The sequence below is a fragment of the Arachis stenosperma genome, chromosome 1 (genome assembly GCF_014773155.1).
Source record: "Arachis stenosperma cultivar V10309 chromosome 1, arast.V10309.gnm1.PFL2, whole genome shotgun sequence".
NCBI lineage: Eukaryota > Viridiplantae > Streptophyta > Magnoliopsida > Fabales > Fabaceae > Arachis > Arachis stenosperma.
This window is the reverse complement of record NC_080377.1, coordinates 84,395,075-84,407,237: the sequence shown is the minus strand read 5'-3', so window position 1 is coordinate 84,407,237 and position 12,163 is coordinate 84,395,075. Positions and strand designations below refer to the sequence as shown.

The window sequence follows — 12,163 nt, the reverse complement described above, 5'->3', positions numbered from 1 at the left end:
TCAGATTGATCCGATTTATTTTGGATTAATTTAGAATTAAATTCAAATATTTAAAATAAATCCTATAAAAATAATAAATTAAGATTCATATCTAATTAAACTCGATTATTGGATAAAAAAAATCATTAATCGGTACATAAATTAAAGAAGGATGATGAACTATAATGCATTAAAATAACACTACTTGTTTTCCTCAACTTCTGATACAAGACAAATTGCATAACATGCATTCGATCTTGTCTTTCCAGTTCATTGAAATAGCATTGTTTAACCAACCGTCCTGGAAAATACAACAGAAAATGAGTTAAGTCATCTAATTTAACCCTTTTATTTTTTTTTTAATATTTTGAACCGTATAGATTTCGTCATCTGTACAGAAGTCGGGTTCCGAACAGGTCGGGTGGTTAGATGTAGGGGGAAGGACGCCTTGGCTTGGGCTGCACCGCTTCGCGAGTTGTCGAGTAGCCGAGCACTGGAGCACTTGGTCGTGGAGAGATGTTGAGGGGGGGTGCCACCTGCAAAGACACTCCGACGCTCAAGTCAGCAATGTGCAGGCGAGCAGAATGATAGGGGAGAGAGTATGACGTACCCCGGGGGAAGAGCCAATCTTCCCCTTATATATATGTCAGTAGTGGGCCCCTTATAGGACAGGCCCATATTCCCAAGGACGCTGTCCTGCAGCCGTGTGTGAGCCGCACAGGACGCGTGTCCGGGTCGGTTGGAGGGCGCGTGTCCGGGTCGGGTATCGCTTGGGTCGGGTCGACCCGTGCTGACTTTGGGCCGGACCGTAACAGTGCCCCCACGCGCCAATGGTAGTCGTGGGAGCTACCAATGGCGTGTCGTGTCGCATCTCGTCTGGCCGGCCGCTCGTGGGAAGGGTGTGCCCCCAACGCGCGTCTCTTGGTTGCTTAAGCAACCGTTTCATCGCTTCGTTTTCTGCGCCGAGCATTGAATGCTCATAATGGGGTGAAAAACCCCGTTCGAAAAGACCCTTCTGCCCCCAGGCGTTTCGCGCTTTGGGAGCAGTTTTTAAACGGTTGGTTTCGGTGCTTTTACACCTTTTCACACTCCCCATTTTTTCCTTTCTTCCTCCCTGCTGCAAGATTTCAAGGCGTTGCTGTGGTGCCTCTGTTCGTCCTTCTTGCTTTTTTCCCAGACTCGCAATTTCATCCACTTTTCATCAATTCAGGTAACTTTCGAATTTTTTCCCTTTTTATGCATTAATTTTGTGTGCTTGTTGCTTGGTTCTTTGATGTTATTGTATAGCCTTTTAGTCGCGAGTAGACGTGTTAGGGGGGGAAGTACCATTCCAGGGTAGGCTTTTCCTCGTCCTTTTCGCCATTTAGTCTTGATTGGCCTTAGTCGGGAAGTCGTGGGGGGTGGTGTTTGTGTTCGGCCTGAGCAACCGATCTCTTAGACTAACTGGATGGTCCCCCCATGTAGGTACGATCAATATGCTTGGGTCGTCTCCGATATAAGGGATTCGCCCAATCAGATGGGCGAGGAGGAGCTCACCGAGTTCCAACAAGCTGGGTACTTGTGCGGTGGGACTGACGAGGAGGCCAATTACGACGTTTTCGTCCCGGCTCCTCACGAGCGATTGTACGAAATCAACTTCCAACCCCGCCAGGTCGCCGACTGGATTTGGTTCTACAAAGCCATGTTCACTCAAGTCGGGGTTCGTATTCCGTTTTCAGCCTTTCAAATGGCGCTTTTAAATCGGATCTCCGTGTCACCGTCGCAGTTACATCCGAACAGTTGGGCCTCGATCCGCTGTTTCGAGATGGTTTGCGAATATCTCGAACTGCCGGTGACCGTGGATGTCTTCCTCTTCTTCTTCACCCTCACAAACCCTTCCAAGGAGGGGAAGCACAAAAAGGGGTTTATGTCCTTCCGAGCTGCCCAGGGTCGGAAGATTTTCGGTTTGTTCGAAGATTCCTACCACGGGTTTAAGGACAAGTATTTTAAGGTCCGCCCTGCCAAAGGTCGTCATCCCTTTTGGTTGTCTTTGGAGGGGGTACGGCTCATCCCGACTTATTGGAGTTTCGGGGCAGGGTCCAATTCTTTTATTAAGCTAGCTTATAGGAGTATGTCGAAAGTGGATAAGCAGATTGCCGAGGTGTTGATGGCAGTTTTTGGGAAGAACCCAGTAAATCCCCATCTCCTCATGGGTGACCGGGAGTCCGGTCGTAATTATATTTGTGAGAAGCTTTCCACTTTGCCCTTTGTCTTTTTTTTTTTCTTTAATTGATATTGTGTGACGACTAACCGACCTTCTTTATTTTCCTGTAGTGGATATGTCTGCGTCGGTGACGGGCCTTGCCGACTTGTTTCAAACCTTTCTTGCCGGTGGTGATGACGAGGAGGGTGACGAGCAGCCTGCTCCCGAGGGGCCTGATGCTCCTCCGGAGGGCCAGGATGCTCCCGAGCAGAGGGCCGCTACCGAAGGGATCGGCACATCGGCTCAAGGCGCCGCAACCGAAGGTGACAAGGCGGTCGATGCTTCTCCTATCCGTGAGGTGATCGGGGCTGGGGGTTCGGTGCCCAATCCGGACGATGAGGAGGAGGTGGTGGAGGTCCCGAGCCTGAAGAGAAAGAGGAAGAAAGCCTCCACGGCGTCGTCTAGCCCTGAGGGCGTCCTTACCGTGATGGAAAGGAATTTCGACGCCGGAAATTTCATTGACACCCAGCTGATCCCCGGTACCGAGGAGCATTTCCATGAGTCATCCCTTGCCGGGCAGGCGAGGTGGATGTACCGCACTCTCCTGCGCGGTGCGGTCATAGCCCGGAAGGCCGAGTTCGAGCTGTCCGGGATGGAGTCTCTCCGACGGAGGTTGGATTCCGCTGGGAAGGCCAATAATGAGCTAAAAAGCGAAGTTGAGACCCTTCGGGAGCAGCTGACTCAATCTTCAGAGAAATTGGATGCCGCCGAGAAGAAAGCCACCACTGCCGAGCAGAAAGCTACCGCCGCCGAACAAAAGGCAACAGCTGCTGAGAAGAAACAGAAAGAGTCGGATGCGACGGTTGAACGTTTGGTCGAGCGTGAGATGGCTTTGGAGAAGCAGGTCGGCGCGGCGCAGAAGCGCGCGGCCGAAGTCGAGAAGGAGAAGCAGGCAGTGGAGGCTGAACTGGCAACATGGAAGGCTAAGTACAAAGACGTCGTCAAACAGGGCAAAGGCGCGATTTTGGGCACTGAGGAAGCCCTGAAAGCTCAAATTAAAATCGTTGCCCCTGAGTTCGACACGTCGGCAATCGGTGTTTTTAAGATTATTAAGGATGGCCAAGTTGTCGATGTCCCTAAGAAATGAACTCTTTATTTCCTTGTTTTTCGTTTAGCCGTTTTGTTTTGGCTTGTAAACAGTCTTGATTTCGGCCGTTTTGGCTTATGAACAATTTAATTTTAGCCGCTTTTATTTTGGCTTGTGAACAATGACTTTTTGGTCGCTTGCTCGTTTTGTCGCGATAACGTTTTTCTTACTCGTCTGATTGCGTTATCGTTTCTATTAACCGTTTTTGGTTTATAGTCGTTTATACTGGCGGCCCGTGGCCTCTCGTGTGATTATTCATTACAACGGTAGTTGATGACCTCCGGGGTGATCAGTCCCGGGTCGGGTGTCGTCGTTAGTCGCGACGAGATGGTTTATCTGAAAAACGGAGACAAAATAGGGTGGAGAATTTGCACAAGTATATCTTATTCGGTAACCACATAAAGGACATAAAAGTTACTATAACTGACAAATTGACTACTTAGCTAGGAGTAGAATCTTCTAAGGTTGTCCGCGTTCCATGTCCTCGGGACCTCCTTGCCATCGAGCCTTTCTAACTTAAAGGCTCCTTTTCCCATCACCTTTTTGACTCTGTAGGGACCTTCCCAGTTTGCCGCTAGCTTGCCCTCTCCGGGGGTCGGTGGGCCGATATCATTCCGCCTTAGGACGAGGTCGTCAGGCTCAAATTCCCTCTTGAGCACTTTGGTGTTGTATCGCAGAGCTATTCTTTGTTTAAGCGCCGTTTCCGTCAAATGGGCCATTTCCCGGGCTTCATCTATCAGGTCCTTTTCTACAGTTTCCTCCACTCCTTTCAAAAGCAATCGCGGACTCGGTTCACCGATCTCTACGGGTATTACCGCATCCACCCCGTACGTTAATCGGAAAGGAGTTTCCTTGGTGGAGGACTGCTCGGTTGTTCGGTAAGACCAGAGGACCGACGCTAGCTCGTCGGCCCAAGCACCCTTCTTATTGTCCAGCCTCTTTTTCAACCCTGAAAGGATAACCTTGTTGGCGGACTCCACTTGTCCGTTCGTCTGAGGGTGTTCTACCGAAGAGAACCTTTGCCTTATACCCAGGCCGCTGAGAAATTCTGTGAACTTCTTGTCAGTAAACTGCGTGCCATTGTCCGAGATGACGACTTCTGGTATCCCGAATCGTGTTATTACCTGCCTCCACATGAATTTTCTGCAACTGGCCGAGGATATGCTAGCCAGTGGTTCGGCTTCTATCCATTTGGTGTAGTAATCAATTGCCACTATGAGATATTTGACCTGCCCAGGTCCGACCGGGAAGGGTCCCAAGAGGTCGATTCCCCATTGGGCGAATGGCCGGGAGGTCGTTAGCAAGCTTAACTCGGAGGCCGGCGCTCTGGCAAAGTTGGCGTTCTGTTGGCACTTTACGCACTTTTTGACAAACTATTTGGAATCTGCCATCATCGACGGCCAGTAGTATCCCGCTCGGATTAGTTTTCTTGCTAGGGCTTTGCCTCCGATGTGATGCCCACAGCAGCCCTCGTGGACTTCCCTGAGGACGTAGTCCGTCTGGTCGGGGTGCAGGCACTTTAGCAGGGGTTGGCTGAGCCCTTTTCTGAACAGCTGTCCTTGGATGACGGCGTATTTGGCCGCTTCTCTCCTTAACTTCGCCGCATCCTTTCCATCACTAGGGGCTTGGCCATGTTCTAGGAAGTTGGCGATGGGGTCTAGCCATGAAGGACTTAGGGTTGTCATGTGTAGTGCGATTGCTGGTTCTCTCGTCATGCCTTGGATGAGAGACCGGTTTCCCTCCCCTGGCTTTGTGTTGGCCAATTTTGATAGAAGGTCTGCCCGTGTGTTCCTTTCTCTGGGTACGTGTTGGACCGTGACTTCTTCAAACATCTGGCTCAAGCTTTTAACCTTTTCCAAGTACTTCTGTAACAAGGGGTCCTTGGCTTGGTAGCTGCCGTTTACTTGGGAAGTGACGACTTGGGAATCGCTGCATACTTCCAGCCTTCTTGCTCCGACCTCTGCCGCTAGGGTCAAGCCTCCTATGAGGGCTTCGTATTCTGCTTGGTTGTTCGAGATGGGAAACTCGAATCTAACCGATTGTTCGTATACAACCCCGATGGGGCTCTCCAGGATGATCCCGGCTCCTCCGTAGGTCTGGTTGGAGGCTCCGTCCACGTGGAGCTTCCACCGTGTACCCATGTCTTCTCCTGGGTCTCCTGTTACTTCAACCAAAAAATCCACCATGGCCTGCGCCTTGATGGCTTGCCGGGGCTCATACCGTATGTCATATTGAGAGAGTTCGATGGACCAAGTCATCATTCTTCCCGCCAGGTCGGGTTTCTGGAGAACTTGCCGGATCCCTTGGTCCGTTCTAACGACAACTTGGTGACTTTGGAAGTACTGTTTTAGCTTTCTCGAGGAAGTTAGGAGTGCTAAGGCTAGCTTTTCCAACCTGCTATACCTTAACTCTGCCCCTTGCAAGGCCCTGCTTATGAAATAGACTGGCTGTTGAGCCTTCCCGTCTTCTCGTACTAGAACTGCGGCCAGGGCTTCATTTGTTATGGCGAGGTATAGGTACAGCGGTTCTCCGTCCCTTGGTTTCCCGAGAACGGGAGGTGCCGCCAGGATTTCCTTGAAGTGTTGAAAGGCTTCTTCGCATGCGGGTGTCCATTCAAACGCCATCCCTTTCTTCATGAGGTTAAAAAAGGGCAGGGCCTTTGTCGCCGAAGCTCCGAGAAACCGGGAAAGTGAGGTCAATCGACCTGCCAACCTCTGGACGTCCTTGATACAGCCCGGGCTCTTCATCTGGAGTATTGCCTGACATTTCTCCGGGTTAGCTTCTACCCCTCTCTGAGTTATCATAAATCCCAGGAATTTACCGGCTTCCATGGCGAAGGCGCACTTGAGGGGGTTCAGCCTCATACCGTGTTGACGGAGGGACGCAAATACTCTTGCCAGGTCGTTTAGGAGGTCGTCAGGTCGTGTTGTTTTTGCCAGGATGTCGTCCACGTAGACCTCAACCGTTTTTCCTATGAGGTCGTGGAATATCCTGTTCATCAGCCTTTGATATGTCGCCCCCGCATTTTTCAAGCCGAATGGCATTACCTTATAGCAGAAAGTTCCCCCTGGCGTTATGAACGCCGTTTTGTCTTCGTCTGGTCGGTGCATCGGTATCTGATTGTAACCGGAGTAGGCGTCCATGAAACTCAGATACCGGTATCCTGCCGCGGTGTCGACGAGTGCGTCTATGTTGGGGAGGGGGAAGCAATCTTTGGGGCATGCTTTGTTAAGGTCAGAGTAGTCCACGCACATTCTCCACCTGCCATTGTGTTTTTTCACCAGGACCACATTTGAGAGCCACGTCGAGTAGTTTACTTCCCGTATGAAGCCTGCTTCTAGGAGGCCGGCCGTCTGCTTGGCTACCTCCTCTGCTCTTTCCACCGACATTTTTCTCCTCCGCTGAGCCACTGGGCGTGCTTCCGGCTTGACGGCTAGGTGATGCGAGATGATTTGTGGATCTATGCCCGGCATGTCGGCTGGTGTCCATGCGAACAAGTCCATGTTGGCCCTTATCATTTCCATCAAAGGTTCCTTCAGCTCATGTGGGAGGTTCTTGTTAACGAACGTGAACTTTTCCCCTTCGTCACCGATGCTAAATTTCTCCAGGTCCCCTTCTGGTTCCGGCCTCGGCTTGTCCTCTACTCTGGCGTCAAGGTCGGCTAGGAATACGCCAGATGCTTCCTTGGACTTCTTTCTGAGGGAAAGGCTGGCGTTGTCACAAGCCACCGCCGTCTCGATGTCTCCTCTTATGGTCCCTATGGATCCATCATCGGTGACAAACTTCATAACTAGCAGCTTGGTACTGATTATGGCTTCAACATCATTGATTGTTTTTCTTCCCAAGATGATGTTGTAAGCTGTGGAGTCTCGTAGGATTACGAACTCGGCCATCGCCGATCTTCGGCCTTGCACCTGTCCCACCGAGATCGGTAGGGAAATGACTCCGTCTGGTTTGATGAAGTGGTCGCCTAACCCGATAACCCCGTGCTGGTGAGTCATCAGGTTGGCATCCTTTAGCCCCAGTGCGTCGAACACGTTGCGGAACATGATGTTTGAATCAGCTCCTGTGTCGACAAGGATCCGTTTGACGAGGCCGGTTCCCACTCTGGCCGTTATGACCATGGGAGGGTTTTCCGGGACGTCGCTGAACCATTGGTCTTCTGGGCCAAAAGAAATGGTCGGAGGTTTTTTGGTACTCTGCATCGGTGGGGATGAGATTGCCAGAACCTTGGCGTCTTTCTTGTGCGCCGACCGGGACTTTGGCGCAGTGTTTTTTGCCGTTACCACGTTTATTACAGTGAGGCCGTGGTCTCTGTCTTCGGGCTCCTGTCGCCGCTTGGTCGAGCGTGTCTTGCCTTCCTCGTCTTGATCACGATAACGCCTTCTCGGCTCCCTGATGAGATGGGAGAACGCTGCTAGCTTTCCTTCCCTTATTGCTTGTTCTAATGCATCCTTCAGGTCGAAACAGTCCTGTGTTTGATGGCCATATCCCTTATGGTAATCGCAATAAAGGTTCTTGTTTCCACTCGTGCGGTCCTTGAGTGGTCGGGGCTTCGGAAGAATTCCCTTTTCAGCTATTTGTTGATAGACTTCCACGATGGGGAGGGTGAGTGGAGTGTAGTTAGTAAACTTCCCGACTCGAGGGAACGGCCTAGGTGCTTTGTTTGATGCCTCCTCCCTAGCCCTTTCTTTTGCTCTTTCCCCGTCGCCACCGGACTGACGAGCCTGGCCGTAACCGGACTGCCGCTTATTGGCAGCCACGACTCGGCTGACTTCCTCGTCGTTTATGTACTCTTTGGCCACCGTTTGGATTTCATGCATCGTCCAAACCGGCTTCGTAGTAAGGTGTTTTCGAAAGTTCTCGTTGAGGAGGCCGTTCGTCAGGCAGAGACTGGCCACCGAGTCGGTTAAGCCGTCGATTTCCAAGCATTCGTCGTTGAACCGATCTAAGTACCTCCTGGTCGGCTCTCCCTGTCTCTGGGTTATCCCGAGGAGGTTGATAGGATGCTTGGCTTTTGCTATTCGCGTTGTAAATTGAGCCAGGAAGGCGCGGCTGATGTCTGAGAAATTGTAGATGGAACCTTGAGGGAGGCCGTTAAACCATCTGATCGCAGGTCCTGCTAGGGTTACCGGGAAGGCGCGGCATCTCACTTCGTCCCCCACCCCTTCTAGATTCATCCTGGCCTCAAAGGCCGTGAGGTGTTCTAGAGGATCTTGAGTTCCGTCGTACCTCATGTCCGTTGGCTTGTCGAAGTGTTTCGGCAGCCGGACCTCGAGGATAGATCGGTGGAACGGGGTGACGCCCATTATGACAGGTTGTCGTGTTCTTCCGTCTTCGCGACCTCCTGTCGCTCGATGGGTCGGTCTGCCGCGGGAGTAGATGATCGTGTCATTTCGTCTCCTCCTTACGGGTGACTCCTCCCGCGAGCTCTCCGCTTCCGTCCCCGGGCGACTTCGGTGGGAGTCTTCCTCCTCGCTCCCGGGAGACGGGGTGTAGCTCGGGTCGGAAGACCGTCCCTCCCGCTCCCGGTCGGCAAGCTGCCGTTCTAGGTTCTGAACTCTGTGGCGTAGCTCTTGCATTATTATGGCGCTATCACCGCCTGTTCCTCCGAATGGTCGTGTCCTCGTGTGTCGATGGGGGGACCTCTGCCGCCCCCCTTGCGAGGCGACGGAGGCTGCCCCTTCCGCTCCGGCTGCCCGAGCGTGGTCGCCGGGACCCAGTGCGACTTCCATGTAGACGTCCCCACAGACGGCGCCAATGTACAGAAGTCGGGTTCCGAACAGGTCGGGTGGTTAGATGTAGGGGGAAGGACGCCTTGGCTTGGGCCGCACCGCTTCGCGAGTTGTCGAGTAGCCGAGCACTGGAGCACTTGGTCGTGGAGAGATGTTGAGGGGGGGTGCCACCTGCAAAGACACTCCGACGCTCAAGTCAGCAATGTGCAGGCGAGCAGAATGATAGGGGAGAGAGTATGACGTACCCCGGGGGAAGAGCCAATCTTCCCCTTATATATATGTCAGTAGTGGGCCCCTTATAGGACAGGCCCATATTCCCAAGGACGCTGTCCTGCAGCCGTGTGTGAGCCGCACAGGACGCGTGTCCGGGTCGGTTGGAGGGCGCGTGTCCGGGTCGGGTATCGCTTGGGTCGGGTCGACCCGTGCTGACTTTGGGCCGGACCGTAACATCATCAAATCAAATTAATTTTTTTTATACAATTTATGTATCTACACTAATCATGCACTGTTATTTTGTAAAAGAGGCATAACTTTTTTTTAATTATATAAAAGATATAAAATGTAATTAGATTAATAGTATAAATTCAAGAATTTAAATTTGATGTATTTTCAATTCATCTTTTTGGTGGTTATCTATGTACGGGAACTTGGGAAGTGATTATTTTTGTTGACATAATAATAATTGTCGCAACAATTAATGAAAGTTAAATAAGGCAAATTATTATGACTATTTTTGACTAATTTTCTTTAATTACCTAACATTTCTAATAATCTATTATTGGATGCATATATAAAATTAATATATTTATATTGGTTATTCATAAAATTAAATCCTATATTTAAATAAAAACTAATTTTAGGAAGGTTTTATTAATTGCTAAATATTATTAATCTACTAAAATTAGTTTTAATGATTAATTAAAACGAATTTAAATTAAACCTTTAATTTGCATTAACTAGTTCCAGAGAGAATGAGTTAGTTATAGTCCAAAACTTAAATAAAAGCTAGTAAAAAAAGATATTAAATATCATTATACTATGTATATACACTAAAATATAAAATATAGGGCAATTTACATAAATAAATAAAGTGGGAGAATTATTTACGTAAATGTGCAAATCTGTTTGTTGTTACGATTTTGTGCAAAATTGAATATTATGTAAACCGTGGCAACCCACCACGGTTTCAAAACAAACATAAACCGTGGGAGGTCACCACGGATTAGGAAGAGATAGTTTAACATGTAAGCCGTGGTAGGTCACCACGGTTTACGAAGGAAATGTGTGTGCATAAACCGTGGGGAGTCACCACGGTTTATGTAGAGTTAAAAAACGTGGTGGCTTGCCACGGTTTACTTTGACGGAAAATCTATATATATGTGGGTGATTCAAGCACCAGAAGAGATCATTCTCACAATGGCTAGTGAGGAAGAGAGCTTTCTTGCTCTGGTGCATTGCTCTGGAAAAATTAAAAAAAGCAAAAGCCATGGTGTGAAGTTCACCGACAGAGAACCACTAAGTATGTTTATCAGTTCGTCTATGAGTTTGTCGGACTTGAAGAACAGCATCTTGGAGAAGCTTGGCGTGTTGGGTTCCAAGTGGGTGAAGAAACTATTCTACAAGATTCCAATGGCGGTTGTCTCGACCGGTGTTCAGTACGAAACCTTTGCGGTTAAGTCTGATGAAGATATTAGGGTTCTCTTCTACTGTGTAAGGAGTTTTTCGGAGATCAGAATCCATGAGTTGTTTGCGAAGTTGGAGGTTGGTGTCGATAGTTCTGGGGCATCCGCTCCAGTTCCTTGCGTAGCTTCCGCTGGTGGTGCATCTAGTTCGATGCCTCCGGTCAGACCGCATCTTCCGCCGGTTCAATCACCTTCTTTTGCAGCTGACTTACAACAAACGGAGGTTGTTGGTTCTGTCCCTTTGGAGCATGCAGCAGTCATTGAGCTTCCCGACGTCGTGGGCACCGGTGGTGGCCTCGTGCCTTATCTCGAAGACTTTGGTGGACCTGATCATATAGAGAATGCAATGCGTGACGATGAATCTGAAGAGGAGCCTGTTGATATCGATGGTGACAGCGACAAAAACAGAGGCGGCGATCCAGATGCGCAACATCGGCCTTCAAGTTCTGCTTCTCATCAATACCCTCCACACTTCTCGACACTAAACTTGGAAGCTCTTGGTCAACAGGAAGACAGTGGTAACAGAGTGGGTAGATCTTCTACAGAATTTGAGATTGGGCAATCTTTCCACAGTAAAGATGAAGCTGTGCTGAGTGTGAAGGACTATAGCATCCGGCGAGGTGTTGAGTACAGAGTCATCGAATCGGATCATTTGAAGTATCATAGAAAATGCAAGGCATTCGGCAAGGGTTGCACTTGGTTGATTCGTGTAGCGCTTCGTGCACGAAAGGGAACTTGGGAGGTTAGGAGGTACAACGGGCCACACACGTGCCTCGCAACTTCTATATCAAGTGATCACCGTCAGTTGGATTATAACGTTATATGTGCGAGGATTCTTCCTATGGTTAGGGCGGATGCTGCGGTTACGGTAAAGGTACTTCAAGAAGCGACAGAAGCTGATTACGGTTTCAGGCCTAGTTACAGGAAGGTCTGGTTGGCTAAGCAGAAGGCTGTGGCAGAAATATATGGAGATTGGGAAGAGTCTTACGCGGAACTGCCCCGTTGGATGCTAGGGATCCAGGCAACAATGCCGGGAACAATCACGGTGCTGAAGACGTCTCCGGTTCAGATTGGTGGTGCTATTGATGAGTCGAGGGTGTACTTTCACCGACTTTTCTGGACATTTCCACCCTGTATCGAGGCTTTCCGGCATTGCAAGCCACTCGTCAGTATTGATGGTACCCACTTGTATGGGAAGTATGGAGGGACGTTCCTGTTGGCTATAGCTCAGGACGGAAACTCGAACATCCTCCCGATAGCATTCGCCCTTGTAGAGGGGGAAAATGCAGAGTCGTGGCTGAGACAACACCAACGGGGACGTTCTCTCTTGGTAGCTATAGAGTTTCCCTTAAAGATCACCGATGCGATTGTGGGCACTTCCAGGCGCTGCATTATCCATGTTGCCACGCCATTGCCTGTTGCGCCTACTCCCGGCTAA

At 49.8% G+C, this 12,163-nt stretch overlaps 1 protein-coding gene across 1 annotated transcript; it reads left to right on the top strand.

The window, feature by feature from the left end:
• Positions 1–10,459: 10,459 nt before the first annotated feature.
• Positions 10,460–12,163, top strand: LOC130981730 (uncharacterized). The gene has a single exon (XM_057905389.1). The coding sequence runs from the start codon at positions 10,460–10,462 to the stop codon at positions 12,161–12,163; it is 1,704 nt and encodes a 567-aa protein (XP_057761372.1).

Excerpts from the sequence above, each read along its gene's own strand:
- LOC130981730 (XM_057905389.1), top strand. The coding sequence starts at position 10,460 with ATGGCTAGTGAGGAAGAGAGCTTTCTTGCTCTGGTGCATTGCTCTGGA.